The 16,199-nt window shown below is 40.5% G+C and overlaps 1 protein-coding gene across 1 annotated transcript in view; it reads left to right on the top strand.

Moving 5' to 3' along the window:
* zanl (zonadhesin, like) overlaps window positions 1–16,199 on the top strand; it is a gene marked incomplete at its 5' end in the record, with an annotated part of 95,824 nt that overhangs the window by 26,066 nt on the left and 53,559 nt on the right. The window contains 16 exons of the mRNA XM_084343706.1: window positions 295–436; window positions 1,338–1,534; window positions 1,937–2,075; window positions 2,757–2,873; window positions 4,097–4,221; window positions 6,886–7,031; window positions 7,437–7,580; window positions 8,097–8,204; window positions 9,980–10,149; window positions 11,005–11,207; window positions 12,160–12,304; window positions 12,638–12,831; window positions 12,980–13,121; window positions 14,211–14,455; window positions 14,609–14,757; window positions 15,006–15,134. Of these exons, the coding sequence (XP_084199832.1) occupies window positions 295–436; window positions 1,338–1,534; window positions 1,937–2,075; window positions 2,757–2,873; window positions 4,097–4,221; window positions 6,886–7,031; window positions 7,437–7,580; window positions 8,097–8,204; window positions 9,980–10,149; window positions 11,005–11,207; window positions 12,160–12,304; window positions 12,638–12,831; window positions 12,980–13,121; window positions 14,211–14,455; window positions 14,609–14,757; window positions 15,006–15,134 (2,495 nt within the window). The remainder of the gene's footprint in view (window positions 1–294; window positions 437–1,337; window positions 1,535–1,936; window positions 2,076–2,756; window positions 2,874–4,096; window positions 4,222–6,885; window positions 7,032–7,436; window positions 7,581–8,096; window positions 8,205–9,979; window positions 10,150–11,004; window positions 11,208–12,159; window positions 12,305–12,637; window positions 12,832–12,979; window positions 13,122–14,210; window positions 14,456–14,608; window positions 14,758–15,005; window positions 15,135–16,199) is intronic.

Here is a 16,199-nt window from a genome sequence, read left to right on the forward strand (position 1 = left end):
AAAGTCTTGATAGACTGTGCTTATTAATAATTGACACACACCAAACCCCAGTGGTGCACCATGAGTAACTGTTGGCCTTTCAGTTTTTTCAACCGTTTCACTTTTCCTGAAACTATAGATCTCTGAACTCTAAATACATGAGCTTCAAGGTTTTCAGTATTGTGTGCATGGTTCGAGTTTTTGTACACATTGTAGATATGACTAATGCACCTTGGTAGATTCTTTTTTCACTTTGACTCAATTTTTCTGCGTGTGTGTGTGTGTGTGTGTGTGTGCGCACGCGTGTGTCTTCAGAATTACTTCAGGGACTGTGTCTTTGATCTCTGTGAGCTGGATGGAGCCAAGCCTATTCTCTGTGAAGCCATCGAAGCCTACGTCAATGAATGCCAGGACCGTGGGGTCAACATTGAACCCTGGAGGAATGACACCTTCTGCCGTGAGTGCTGGGTGAACAAGATAGAGAATGATAAGTGGATGGAGGAATGTAGGGAAGGTATTAGGGTTAAAGTTTCTTATTTGGAGTAAAAGCCAAAAGTTAGGAGTATTTCATGAGGAGAAATGTTTTGGGAACTCATGATGACAATAAGCTCACTGCTAACAAGATTGTTTAAAAAAAACAAAACAAATGATTTTTCCACTTTGGCATTGTGCAGGTTGCAGGGGAGAACACAATATGCCCCTGCAGAGACCAGGTTCTCAACCTTGTACATTTTTGCAATGGAACAAATGCACATTGACAACAGGGATGATTCTGTCAGTAATAAATCAAAACTTATTTTACGCAGGAAATGTATTTATTTACCTCATAAAGATAATGTGACGAGGGCCCTCACATTTCCAAAGTGAGGCCATTTCTCTCTCTGAGCAACACAGAGAGACTAATGCACGCTTTTATCCCTAGCAGGCTGACTATTGTAAAATTCTGCTGCACGAGTGCTGACTAAGAATAGAAGGAGAGCACATGTTATGCCTATCTTAGAGTCTTTACACTGGTTGCCTGTTTTTGTACTGATTTCAAAATTCTTTTATGAGTTTATGAGGCACTACATGGCCTTGCACCTGACTACAGCTCAAAGATGCTTTGAGTTTATGAGCCAGGAGGGCCCCACAGATCCTCTGGCTCGTCTCTTTTAGCTGTTCCACAAAGCAGAACTAAAACATTTGATGATGCAGCTTTTATCCAATTTATGTCAAGAACCTGAGGTAATAGTGTCCTCCATCCTAGATTTACAGAGAGGAACTTTAAGACACTTGATAAATACAGGCCCAGGTCTTAGCATACTGTATACCTCTTTGCGTATATTATCACTGACTTCAGCCTCCCATCCACCCTCTAGCTCTGAGCTGTCCCCCCAACAGCCACTATGAGCCCTGTGCAGACGCCTGTCAGGAGACATGTTCTGGAAAACCTCCCTCCTGCAGTGGGCCCTGCTCAGAGGCCTGTGTGTGTGACCCCGGCTACGTCCTAAGTGCTGGCAAGTGTGTCAAGAAGAGTTCGTGTGGCTGCAAACACACCAATGGCCAGTATTATGAGGTATTGTGGGGGTGGGCTATTTCTGGGAGACCATTTTTAGTTTTAACCATAGTGAGGACATTTTGTGTCCTCACTACTTGAACAGACATTTCGGGTTCAGTTGTGTCTGTGTTTGTGCGTGTGTGTGTGTCCTGTCTTTGTACATTCCTCAGCACATTTTTTTGTTTGCATGGTGTCCTCTTAAAGTGTAAAATTGGAAAACTGGAAAATCCTACTTACAAAACCAGCAGCTGTGCTCACCTTGTTAAGATATTGAACTGTCAGTTGTGTTGAAACCCATTTCCTCCAGTGACCCTGCGTCTTCACTTATGTCAACACAATTTATATTCATCATTCATGATTTTTTATTTAAGCTACCTCCTGCTAACATACTTCAAATGTGTGTGTTTGTGTGTGTGCCAGCCTGGAGAGGAGTTCTATGTAGAGGACTGTAAGCTGAAATGTAGATGTGACGCTCCATTCGTTACCTGTGTGGCCTCTGAATGCCCTCCAATGCACGAGTGTGAAGTCCAGGATGGAGAGCTGGGATGTTATCCCACCGGTAAGTTAACAACCTTTGTACTACTAGCCATGCGGTAACTGAACTCAATATGAATGATATGGTACTTACAGTAAGAGTGTAGAATATAATCCCATTGCTACGGTTTAGCAGATGTTTTGAGATGTAGATCCAAAACCATCTTCATTAATACATTCAGAATGACCTGCAAATAAATTGTGGCACATAGCGATCACTTTAAGTAAGGAAATAAGGCTTTGCCCTCTGCACACTACTCTTTGCACTTCAAATGGCTTTTCCCTTTTGATTACATGGATGATTATGTTTACACTTTGAAACAACCACAGTACCAAAGTCCTGATGCTAATTCCAGGCTGTGCCACTAGATCTGCGAACTCAATACAATCACCGACTGGGGCTTTCTTTGATTGGTATCTCTTTAAAAAACCTAAACGTGTTCCAAGGGCTTACTATCCCTATTCTGAAATAAATCAGAATCTGTCACAGCTCTTTCTATTAGTACCATTGATACCATAACTAACACTGAAACTCAAATTAGCTGATGCCTTGTTAGGTATAGCCAGTTATTCAGTCATTGCTTTGTTGAGAGTTTATGGTTTAGGAAAGCAGTAGCAATTGTTACCAAAGCCTCAGACTGTGAGTTCGGTTCTGTTGTAGTCTCATGTTCTAGGGTTGTTCAGGCTGCTTGTCCCTCTTTCTCAGGCTCTCAGGACTGTGTGGTGTCTGGGGATCCTCACTACACAACGTTTGACAAGAAGTTCTACAGCTTCATGGGAACATGTACCTACACACTGGCCAGAACCTGCAAGAACAACACAGGTACAGGTTCAGACATGTAGATGTGCGCCTTTCATTCCCTTTCACCTGAACAGAACTACTTCATCTTCACCAACTTGGTTAAAGGAACGTGTCTCTGTCATTCTTTTTTTTCTTTTTTCTTTTTTGTCTTTTTAAACGGTGGACAGATATTTCAAAGCCAATTTCACCATTTAAGTTGGAGTGCCATCTCCCAGCTACCAGTACCTCTGGATTAAATGTTAAATCCTTTCGTTCTCAGAAAACCAGACAGCTAAGAAAAAAGAAATTCAGTTAAATAAGATGTTAGAAATATTGTTATCCAGATTTTACAATATGCACTAAAGGGTATATTTTGCCTCTCTTGATCCACCTATTTTACATGTTTCATTTATGATTTCAATATAATTTACAGTACACTTGAATAGTTGTATTAAACAGCAATATTAGATAGTTTTAAGATTTTATCTAAATAGTAGTTCCAATAGGCAGAATATACCCTTTGGCGCAAAACATTCACTGAGTGGACAGATGTATTTTAGGCACAGTAAAAAGATGTACAAGAAGTTAATATCGATATCTGGGTTTCTCACATCTTTTTTATCTGTCTGGTTGTCGAAGCATAAAAGGTTTGAACAGGTATTCCTGAATCACTTTTTATACCACTGACGCATTTACAAACTCAAAATAACATATGGTTGGTGTGATTTTCTACTTGTTTAAGAGTGAAAACAGACAAAAGAAAAACAATATGACTATGTGATTTAATAAGTCATACATGAAAGGGTTAATGTCACCACCTCACATGTTTGCAACATTCTCAACCTGCCACAACTCTTATGCCATTGTGAACACATTTAGATGACACATATATTCAAGTGATCTGGTAAAATCTGATCCCCTGAAGGTCCCGGTGGCACTACAATTACATGCTAGATTGAAATAACTAGTGGTCATTAGTCTTACTCATCCAACTTTTTGCACAATTCAGTTGTATAAAACCGTATTTCTATGCCAAACCCAATCTTCTCATGTGGCTACATGATTACTGACGTTACTGCAGAATGTAAATGCACTGACTGTCAGAAGTTGGACACTGGATTACTGACCAACTGCATGTGAATTTGATCAGGCTATTGCATCATATGAAAGCTAGTTATCAGATATTTCTTGACGTTTATTTGGTATATTTTTAGTATGAATACACAATATCCTTGGTTACGTTTGGTTTTGTCCTCCCTGTACAGGTCCTTGGTTCTCTGTGGAGGCAAAGAATGAGGAGAGAGGAGTGTCAGGAGTGTCCTACCTGAGAAAACTCTACGTCACTGTGAATGGAATCACTGTGACCCTGATGAAGGCCAGGAAGACGCTGGTCAGTATGGGCAACATTGACATCAACATACAATGTATTCTGTGCCTGTAGATAACTTTTACAAGCTGTCACTATCACAGGAGGATGACTGAAAGCCTGTCTCTTGTTCTAGTCACCCTTTCCTTTTATCTAATCCTCATTCCTTGACTTTTATCTCTTTTGATGCCATAATCCCTGAAATCTGTCCACATTGGTCCTCCTCAGCATTTCCCACACTTGTTTGTTCTGCACGCAGATTAGGCAGGTTTTCAGCAGGAGATCTAAATCCTTGTGCGATTGGTTTATCCATCGATCTTCTGATCTCTGATGCATCAGACTGAAAAACTATGTAACAACTAGAGACCATCTTGTTATGGGGTTACACCAGCCACAACACCCTTCAACATGTTGACATTCCGACCCTTGATTACTCAGTGGTCATTACTACATTATTACATAAGTACTCAGTACTCATGGGTTGGACCATACCCATCATGTAATTCAGCCTACATTTAGTGTGTGTGATGTACTATAAGCACATAGCACACTACATATCATTCATCATACTTCATCATAGTGTGGATGCTGAGTCAGCATTGACATAATTGTACGTCTGGTATTATTATTTTTTTCCGTCTTCCGTACGTTTTTCTGCGCTTTTCAACTCCTTCATACTTTGTGGTCCAGAAAGAGTTCAACTATTAAAATGTTCAGCTTCTTCAGGACATGATGGTTATGACTTTTACTTTTTAAAATATCAAGCTAAAAATATCTCTTTTTTTTTCTTCTTTTTCTTTGTACATTCCACCATTTTCACTTCTCAAGCACAATTTAAACACACACATGTAGACATGTAAATCCTGTCTTCTTTCAGCTATTGTGCTTATTATAGAAATAGGACTTACATTTTTGGCTGTACAAGCTTTCAAGTGACAAGCACTCCAGCCAACTCTCTCATAAGCTCCAAAGTTAATTTATTTGCCTCAGTTTCTGGAGGAAAGCAGACAGCTCCAGTTATTTAACTTGCTGTCATTCCCTCGTTTTTGACTGTGCACAGTCAAATCTACATCAGTGCGTTCAGCAACTTCTAGCGCTCATGATGTAATAATTGATCCAATACCAGTTACAGTATTTTCAGTAGAGGCAGGAGTTTGTGAGATATTTTTTCATATTAAATGAACTGAGCTCAATGACACTGATAGTCCGAATGGTAGTTTCACGACTCCTTCTACAATTAATACTACAGCTTTACTAAGACTACTAAAGATTGTATTACTATTACCACCAATATTACAAGTACTACTACTACTAGGCTATTAACGCCAATGATGCTACTACTATTATAGCTGGTACTTCTAATTTCAGCCATATAAAATGAACACTTGTGTTCATTGTCCAATTCCCTCGTTCTCCTCCCCCTTTCTCTTCTGTCTTCCTCCTCTCCCCATTCTGACGCTTCTTCTTCCTCTTCCTCTCCTCTCTGTACATCTTTAATCCCCTGAATTTACTACACTTTCAAGTTCTACCACCTATGTACACATCTCTAAATCGTTCAACTTTAAAGATGTTCAGCTTTTTGAGTACATCTATGGTTTCGTATTGTTTAAACTCTTTTAAAAAATTTCAACATTGACTGAAAACCGACTCCACCTCGAAATTCTTCTGAAGAAACCATTCAAATGTTAAAGATGCTCTAAATGGACGCCTAGCTTCTATTACATCTTTTTCTACCTCTTATAATTTTTTAAAATATTAAGCTTTTTCAGCCCTGTTTTCATAGCAATATTGTGCGTTTTCAGGCAACTCATTTGATCTTTCAACTAAACCTTCATCTCTTAGGTTCTCAAGCTAATGCAGTTTGACTACTGCAACCACCAATACTACTACGACTACTACTACTACTACTAGGGTAGTACTAATAATACAACTACTACTATAACAGCTTATACTACTACTCCTGCTTTAACTACTACTACATCTTTCACTAGTACTACTACTGTGAATACTAAAAACAGTAATAATAATAATAATAATAATTATTATTATTATTATAATACTGCTACTGCTGCTGCTGCTGTTACAGCTTACACCATTACTACTACTCCCACTACTACTAATTTAGCATTTTGTGGTAAATAAGTACCACTAAGTACTTCTAACTGTCAGTCAAATATCCGTGGCTGGTAACTCGGTCACCCATCTTTTTGTCTGCCATTTTCTCCCCCTCTCTCTCTCTCTTACACACACACAGTGTCTGGCTGATGAACCAAAATGACAGAGGTATCACTCTTAATACTTAGTGCTGGTAACATTAGGATCAGAATATGCACCATGCATCAGGCACGTGTACAATTTCTGGAGAAATGTTCTATTTATACTTACTTAACAAGCGTCAGGCATATGCAACGTTTCTTGAGAAATGTTCTACTTTCTAAGTACACACCTGCAAAGTTTGTGACTGTATCTTGCACGGTTGTGACACTGTTGTGGTTCTGTGTTAGTTTTGCTCCTGCAAAAGGTGTCTCCAGCACCACATTTTGCCATGATGACACACACACAAACACACACAGACTCACAAAGGGAAAACATTACCAGCAGAAACAGTCACAGCTGGTAATTTTTAACTGTACCTGTAGCTTCTGTTTCTCATCATCTTCATGTTCTCTTTTTTGTCCCCTCTGGCAGGTGAATGGATTGCGGGTGGCCCTCCCTCACTCCCCCTCTCCTCTCATATCCCTCAGTCTTGCCGGTCAGTACATCACGCTGCAGACGCCCTTCGGTCTCCGGGTGCGCTGGGATGGAAACCATTACGCCCAGATCTCAGTTCCCAGGTCAGTATAGAGGTTGGAAGTATGGCTCCGGCCTACATGAAATCAACAGTTGCTTACATGTGACAGTGCATTCTCTTTTTTATGTGGAAATGTGTTAAGAATTTCCAATATAAATCAATATTATATTATAATATAATAGAGATGAGAGAGACGATGACACGCAGCAAAGGGGCTGCAGGTCAGACTTGAACCCTGCAGCGAAGACAAGGCCTCTGAATATGGGACGCACGCGCTAAAAACTGAGCTACTGGGGCACCCCCAGATCTGCTATTTTTACCAACAGTACTTTTTTCATCTTACAGTGATAACCCCACTCTGTCAGTTTGTTTCCTGAATTACATTAATGGGCCAATCCTTATTTTTGTTAAGTCTTCATCTTCATTCTCTTCGTCTGTGTCCCTTCAGCTCCTACTACGACCAGATGTGTGGTCTCTGTGGTGACTACGATGGGACTCCCGACAATGACTTCACCAAACCAGATGGTACTCTGGTAGGAAATGTCAATGACTTCTGCAACAGCTGGCAGACAGAAGAGGATGAGGATGACTCGTGAGTTCACATGCATTCATCTTTGTGTTGTAATCTGAGAATTTGCGGATTTCTTTCAATCTTTCCTGGAATTTCCAGCATGTGATGTAGCTAAATGTGATTAGCCTCATGGATGGAGGTTGGGAATGGCAACAAAACGTACATTTTATAAACTACGCAATGTATGGATTTACACTTGTGTCCCAATTCTGAGTGCCCAATGGGACATTTTGAACACAAGGAATATGTTTTCTGAGACCATTAATTATATCTTTTAGTGAAATTATTTATAATATGCAAATAGTTCTGAGATAACAAATGTCAGAGATTATTCTGTGCTCAAAACATCTCATTGCTGCAGTCAGAATTGAGACACATACAGTATATAATGCTATACATGTCTGCAATTAGATATCTGCTCTGTGTCTAAATTCTTCTTGACATAATTCTTGAGGATAAATTAAATTGAAGTTGTGTTGATTTGAGAACTGGAGTGTGACCCTGTCCTTACCCTGTTGTTGTGTCTTTACTGATCAGGTGTACCCCAGGCACCAAGCCTGACCCAGACTGTGACCCCAATCTTGAGGCTGAGGTGGTGAAACCGGACAAATGTGGCAAAATCAAAGACCCTGCAGGACCCTTCAGGTGAGAAAACAGCCCTTTTTTCAGAATTATTGACCTGCTCCAACTGATGGACTACAGGGTGTTATTCTGTTTAGAGGGTCCTGAGTTAAACCCCCTGTCTGAGATACAGATTCTGAGTCTGAAAAACTACTTGCATGCTGAAATATGACTGAAATATGAAATAGGGCTGTAAATACCCTAGAGGGTATATTGTTTGTATATTGTATATTGTTTATACATAAATTTGTGTTCTAAAACTGAGAGACTTTTAGTCGTATGGGTAAAGTACCAAAAACATCAGATCCTACATTTCCCATGACGCAACTCAGTAGCGTCTCTAGCTGGACTTTTATTGGCCAAACTGATAAATGGCCAAACTCCACTCCCATGGTTTGCAACACACGCTTCCTGTTATGAATTTGTACTCTCCAAGCCCAGGTTGAGAAACCCTCTATGACACCATGGCATGATCTGGGATGTTGTCTGTGGAGTGCCCCATTAACAGTTTAAATAATATAAAAAATGTTGAAAAAAGCATTTAGTCTCAAGTATTATATGGTTTTTTATTAGCTACTCAAAGATGTGGCCCTGTGACATCAATGGCCATTCCTTGGTGTTTTAGCCATCTGTTCAGAAAAATATGAGGGAGGGAGGGAGTCATGCTATGCGGGGTCGAGGTGAAGTCTGAACAAGTGAGTCTTGAGTCTTTTGCGGAAGATGTTGAGTGACTCTGCTGTCCTGACATTGGTCGAGAGTTCGTTCCACCACATAGGTGCCAGAACAGGGAAGAGTCGTGACTTTGCTGTGCAACCTTTTTTTTGCTCTCAGCGATGGCGGTACCAGCCGGCCAGCTGATGTAGTGGAGCGAAGTGCTCACGCTGGGGCAAGCCCTTTGGTGACAGTGGCAAGAAAAAACTGCCTTATATCAGGCAGAAATCTCCAACAAAACTGGACTGGACCTGCCTAGACTTTCTTACTAATTCTTACTAAAAACTGACAACATCAACATATAGTGATGTGTCTATCAGATTGTTATTTCAATGATACAGTGATTAAAATGAGTCTCAACTTACAAATACCTGGGTTTCCTCCTAGAAGAAACATCATAGGGGTGGGTAAGAACATTGATTCACATAAGAATCGCAATTTCTATCTGCCACCATTCAGAATCTATTCACAACTGTCCAAAATTAATATCTAAATGAAAGGTTAGTTGTGGGATGTTACAGAATGAAAAAGGTGGAACTAAACTGTGAGGGTAGTGCAGCAGGACAATTTACAGAGCACACACATTAGAGTTATGTTGAAGTTCATCAAGGCAGGCGTTGCAAGTGTTTCTTTTATTTACTGACTGGATAATTGCCTTTTTGCTCAGCATCTTGTACAGTGATGGACCCCAGAGAGGCAGAGAGGCTGCTCTCATTACTGGATTCATAACGCTAATAACACAGCAGAGCACTCCCCTTATTTTGTTAGCCATAGACAGCCATGCATGCTTGCAAATGAATGACTTAATTCATTATTGCTGTTAACTTGTTCAAATAAAAAGGCTACAATAAAAAGGCCGTTGTGACCGTCTATCTTAATTTCCACTTGTGTTTCATATTGTATTTCAGTACATTAAGGACCCCAGTTTAGCACACAAAAACCTGGAGCAAAAGAATGAAACCTTTAAACCGAATCCAACCGGGGACCATCATTGCATGTGACTCCTTTACTGATCTTTTCTGTGTGTTGGTTGGACCATCTGCCTTCTCCTCAACAATCTGATGATATGAGTGTTTTCTCTGTTCCAGGGAGTGTATCAATGTGGTGAATCCCACTCCATTCTTCCAGAGCTGCGTATATGACATGTGTCAGTTCAATGGCCAGCAGCATGTACTGTGTGATCAGCTCCAGGCCTACACTGATGCTTGTCAGAGTGCTGGAGCCAAAGTCCACCAGTGGAGGACTCCAGACTTCTGCCGTAAGTCTTCAATATTTAAACGCGACAGAGAGGATCATTGTCTTCTCTGCTTCTGGTCGGGGTACACGACACCCTGCTAACAGGAGCCATCTTCTTAAGCCGTACTTTGGGGAACCTAAACAGTACATGCTAAACATCAACAGCATTGAGCGTCATTGGGAACATCTTCGTATGACAATCCAACAATTTTAACTTTTACATTATCACAACTGCTAAGCATCAAAAGAGGTCTGCAACTTATGACTATTTTCCCTATTAATCAATGTATTATTTGTTCTATAAAATATCAGACAGTCATGAAAAGTGTCCATCATAATTTACGTCCGTCCAACACTTCAAAACCCCCCAGATTTTCATTTACTATCATGGAAGATTTAGAAAATCCTCTGAAACTACAGTATATACTTGTGTAAAAAAATATAAAATGTAGCAAGTGAATAATCCATATGATGGTGTGATATATTATAGGGTCCAAAAGTCTGAGAAAATGTTCAGAATATGTTGATTCAGAAATATCTTAAAGGCACTTGAACTGAGAAAAGCCAAGCATTCTGTGACATCTGGTAAAGGATAAAGAATAATAAATATCCCCTTCTCCTCATATAGCAAACACCTTAACCACTGAAACACCTCTGCAGAAATGTAGATGCTGGCCACCAGTAGGTTACTGCAGCCAGGGTTTAACGGGCCAGAATCTTTGTATCCAGAAACTAACATTTAACCTTTCATCCTTGTCTTGATCTTACTGCTAATCCTTCTATCTATCCCTGTGTCTATCCTCCCCTCCTGTATATTGCCCTTTCCTAATCCGTTCATCTTACCCTTAAACCCTCCCCCCTTTGTTTCTCCATACAGCCCTGACCTGTCCTCCCAACAGCTCCTACTCTCTATGTGTGAGTTCGTGTCCAGAGACGTGTCTGGGTGGGGTCCGACCACCAGGCTGTGAGGACGTGTGTGTGGAGGGTTGTGAGTGCGACCCAGGCTTCATCCTCAGCAATGACAAGTGTGTGGCACTGAAAGACTGTGGCTGTATGGACACAAGTGGATCCTATCACCCTGTGAGTGGGAACAACCTCCAAGTAACTTTAATCACATTCCATTTATCCTGAAGAAAGAAACGTACTTATCTCGTGCTCGCTGTGCCATGAGGTTTAAGTCAGGATACAAAATGAAACCTCATTTAGAGTTCTGGATAGATTACATATCATGATCACAACAAGAGCAGTATCAGAAGTGAAGAATATTAATAGTACTTGTACAGCTTACATAAAATGACATCATCTGAAGCTAATGCCTGCTTTACCTTGATTCAGTGCCTGTATACTACACATCACCGTCCTGTTGTGATACCTGAGTGAACATTTGAGGCATTCAGAGCTCAGAACATTTTACAAAACAGTGTTGAAGACACACACAAAAGGGAAGGTGAACATCACTGTTACGTTGCACACATACGTACATTATATACAATTAAAATGGTGTAAAGGAAGAAGAATGCAACTTATCTCCCAAACTTCATGAGATTTACTTTACTCTAATAGCCCTTGGTTTCATAGTACCTGCTTCTAAAACCCTGATTCTGAAAAAGTGTGGATGCTGCATATTCTAAATAATAACAGAATTAAATCATTTGCAAACAAGCTGTGTGTACAGACAGCTGTTTCACAAGGTGATGAACCTTGCTTGTGAATACCTGAGGATGCCCTCTTAATACCCAATACTATCACCTGTTACCAATGTTGTGGAATGTTAAAAAAACAGGTGTTTATCGTGCATTTCACTATATTCCCAGTACTTTTTTGCCCCTGTCCCAACTTATTAGAAAACAGCTTACCATCAGTTTAGAGCCCATGAGTTTAGAGACTCATGGGCTGTGAATTTATCTCACCTGAACAATGACATTTTTATGGAAGCTTGATGCATTTAGATTTCACTGATTGTATTGTATCTACTTGTACAGTTCATCATTTGCATTTTGTGTTTGTGTATGTGTGTGTGTGTCATCGTCAGGTGGGTGATGACTGGTACTTGGAGGGTTGTGAGCAGAAGTGTGTGTGTCACAGTGGAGGTTTGATCCAGTGTCACAACAGCAGCTGTAAACCAACAACTGAAAGCTGCCAGCTACACGATGGAGAATATGAATGTCGCCCTCTAGGTATTTTAAACACACATACACACACATGCACGCATGCACACACACACACACACACACACACACACACACACACACGGGTCCTGTTTTAGAGCAGTCTTGTGTCAAAAATGAACTTAATGGCCTTTTTCTTTCTGCTGTACAGACCCTTGTCCTCCAACCACTCCTGGACCAAATACACCTAAACCAACAACTCCTGGACCAAGCACATCCAAGCCGCCAAGTATGACCTGTGCTAGTTAAAGTTTGGTTTCCAATAAAACTTATTTACTAATTCTTTCTTTCTTTCTTCATTTAGTTATTATTTTTATAATTCCTTTTATTTCTGCTGTACAGACCCATGTCCCCCTGATGCAGAGTATATAGACTGTGGTCCAGCTTGTATCCCTACCTGCATGGAACCCTCCACCAACTGTTCTGGCTCGTGTATCAGTGGCTGCTTCTGCAAACCAGGGTTTGTCTTCAAGGGACGTCGCTGTGTGCCGCTGGACAAATGTGGCTGTTTGGATGACCAGAATAATTATTATGAGGTCAGATGTCCTAGTTGATATTTACATTTGCATAAATTCCTGGTCAGTACAAAGATACCATGGCAAGACAGCAAATTACAAGATTGTAATATGTAGTTATAATGACATGACCCTCTTAGCATTGATCCTTTGTTCAATTTTGTTACAGCCTGGCGAGATTGTATTTGGTGATGGCTGCTCAAAGCTGTGTCGCTGCGCAGGGAACTACACTTTGGAATGTGTTGACAACTCCTGCGACCCTACTGAGGAGTGTCGTGAGGTTAATGGTGTTGCCGGCTGCTATCCTAAAGGTAATAATGTCTTGTAAATTGTCAAAAAAGTGGTACAGGAACTGCAGCTAGCAGCTCGAAATGATGTAGTTCAAACTACAGTATGTGTCCTCCAACCACATCTCAAGGCAAAAGTGTTAGTGAGATAGCATGATCGAATGAGGGTCACGGTGCTCACATATGGCAAAGTATTCCTTGAAAACATTTAGACACAGTCATACACAAAAAGCCAATTACTAGTACTAGTTACGAGACGAGCTTGACAGAGAGGGGCAAATCCAGTCCTTTTTCTAATCGCTGTACTCCTGGCCAGTCATTGCGCAAAGTAGGTGTGCAGGGGCATGGGGTTTGATTTTTTCATGACAGGAAATTAATTATGGGACAGCATTGACTTAAACCAACTGCCAGCATCAGAAAATGGTCGAATTATCGTGTACTGTACCTGAGAACCAAGAACCTTGGCATTTAATGATGGTTTATTGTACAGATGAGAGTTATCATACAGAAGTTATCAAACATCTGGCCTCGCTGATGTTAATCTTTAAGGGTGCGGTCACGCTGTACATTCCGAAATTAATCGCTTGGCCAATGCCATGTGATATACTACGTCTCTGGTAAAATATAAAGTGCAGTTCAAAGGCCCTGTGAAGTGGTGATATGCAGTCAATCCTCAAGTTGCTAGCTTGATAGTTAGCTTGCAGTGGCGAGACAAATTATTCACAGCACTGTGCAAAAATGTTTTCCGCTACACTTATACTTCCTGGTATATCCAGTAGCTTATTGTAGCCAGTGTGGCTATTAGATACAGTATGTTAGAAAACTTGCATATTGCTGTATAAGTGATGGCTTTTCACTACTTGTGCTACATTTTAGTATTTAATATTATTTACTGTACTTGTAATTCTCATTTGTGATCACAGTGACTGCTGTTCAGCAAAAGTTGTGTCATCTCTTATTAATTATCAACTAATTTGGTGATTTGTTGCCACCATCTTCGTATTTTCTGTCGATAGGATTAGTAAGGGCTTTGTTAATCTTTAACTGTTTAGTTTAAACTATTTGTGACCAAACGACTGCTCCCATGCCAAATCTTACTTCTCATTCCTGTAGGTACGTCAACATGCATAGCATCCGGTGATCCCCACTACACCACCTTTGACAAACGCAAGTACAACTTCATGGGTAACTGCAGTTATTTGATGTCTGGACCATGCAATGAAACAACTTTGCCACACTTTGAGGTCCATGTGGACAATGAAAATCGCTTTAACAAGCCCACCATCTCCTATGTGAAGGCCGTACATGTATATGTATATATGGTGAAGATCTCCATCCTCAAAGGTGGCACTGTGCAGGTAAGACACGAGGGAAGGAACTAACAAAGATGTTTAACATGCACCTTTTAGGTTTCTAATGCCATTGTAACTCTAAGTGTGAGATTCCATACTCCATAGAGTTTTTGATAACTAACTCACTTTTTCCTCTGTTATGCTGCTTTCCCCATACAGGTGAATGGGACCAATGTTAACCTGCCAGTGACTCCAGTCCCTGATGTCTCTGTGTTCAAGTCAGGAAAGCACTACACTGTGTCCATGAACTTTGGTGTAACTGTTCGCTATGACGGAAACCACTTCATGGACATCAAAGTGGTCAAAGAGTAAGTGAAGACTGAACAGATGTTGACTCTTGATATGTGTTCTTACCCCAACCACACACTGCATCCTCTTTTTAATGGACGTTTTGAAATGATGCCAAAAACAAACTGATAATCAGTGAAAACACTACTTGGCTGGTATGAAAACAAGTGGCAAACTCACAAAAGTTAGAGATTTAGCTCTTACTGAGTTGTTGCTCCTCTTTCCACGTCCATGTCTAACCTACCGATTTTTTTCCTGCAATCTGCAGCTATCAAAACAAGCTGTGTGGACTATGTGGAGATTACAATGGAGATACTAAAGACGATTTCCGCAAACCAGATGGGTCATTGACCAACAATGCCAATGTCTTTGGACACAGCTGGAACACAGACCCAGAGTGAGTAGCATACATTAATATTTGTCAGGCCTGGACTAGAAATAGGACTCAGATGCAGAATGGAGAACAATCAAGCAGGCTTTTATTTTGAAATGATCACTTTTCAACTCTTGAGTCAGGGCAATAAAACAATGGCTATGAACTCTGGCAACTTGGAAAAAGGGTTTCACAAAAGGTGAAAAACAGAAAATCACTCCGAAAGGAGGAAACAAAAATCTCAATCTCTAACTACTCTAGCGAGGAATATAACTATGAAATTTAAACAACAAAAAACGCTCCAGAAGGAGGAAGAAACAAGGGCTGTAAAAATTCTACACTGTTTCTGGTCTAGCAAAATTATTAACAAAAAATCACTCAAAATGAGGAAAAGAAAGGACTGTAAAAACAAACTGAACTCACCACTTCAACTGAAAACTTTACTAACAAAAAATCACTCTGCTTAAGAGGAGAAAAGGAAAACTCAAACTACCAACTTGAAAACTCTGGATCCTGATAAAGCAACACAAGACGAGACAAGGCTTGGACATGGGGCTGGAGATGCACGACGCAACGAGACATTCTGGCACAGGACAAAGGGAGACGCGGACTATAAGACACATGGGGGTAATGGGGAACAGGTGGAAACAATCAGGGATCAGGGATGACGTCAGACTGATGACACAAGAGGAAGGGCAAGTGACCTGAAACGAGAGGAGAGTTACTTTTCAAAATAAACATGAAATTCACAAGACAAAACAAACCATGACAAGACATCCCTCACCGCGGTGTGACAATATTTAGGACACCCACATATACACTTTAAGGGTTTAGTCTCACTAACGGCTTTCTATATCTCCATACATCAAAATAATACTGAGCGGAGATTGTTTTAGATTAAAGCTGGGGTTGGTAAGATTGTAGAAACCGGCAAGAGCGAGTTAAATTTTAATAGTATCCAACTGATCAAATCCCACCCCTCCCCCCAGACAACCTCTAGTGTCACTCCTCCAAAAAACATGAATGTGCTCTGCCTTATTACACTGACTGCCCTGTAGCTCTTGCTGGCCAGCTGGGAGATGTGTTAGC

The sequence above is a fragment of the Pagrus pagrus genome (genome assembly GCF_965226575.1).
Source record: "Pagrus pagrus genome assembly, chromosome: 22".
In the NCBI taxonomy this organism is placed as follows: domain Eukaryota; kingdom Metazoa; phylum Chordata; class Actinopteri; order Spariformes; family Sparidae; genus Pagrus; species Pagrus pagrus.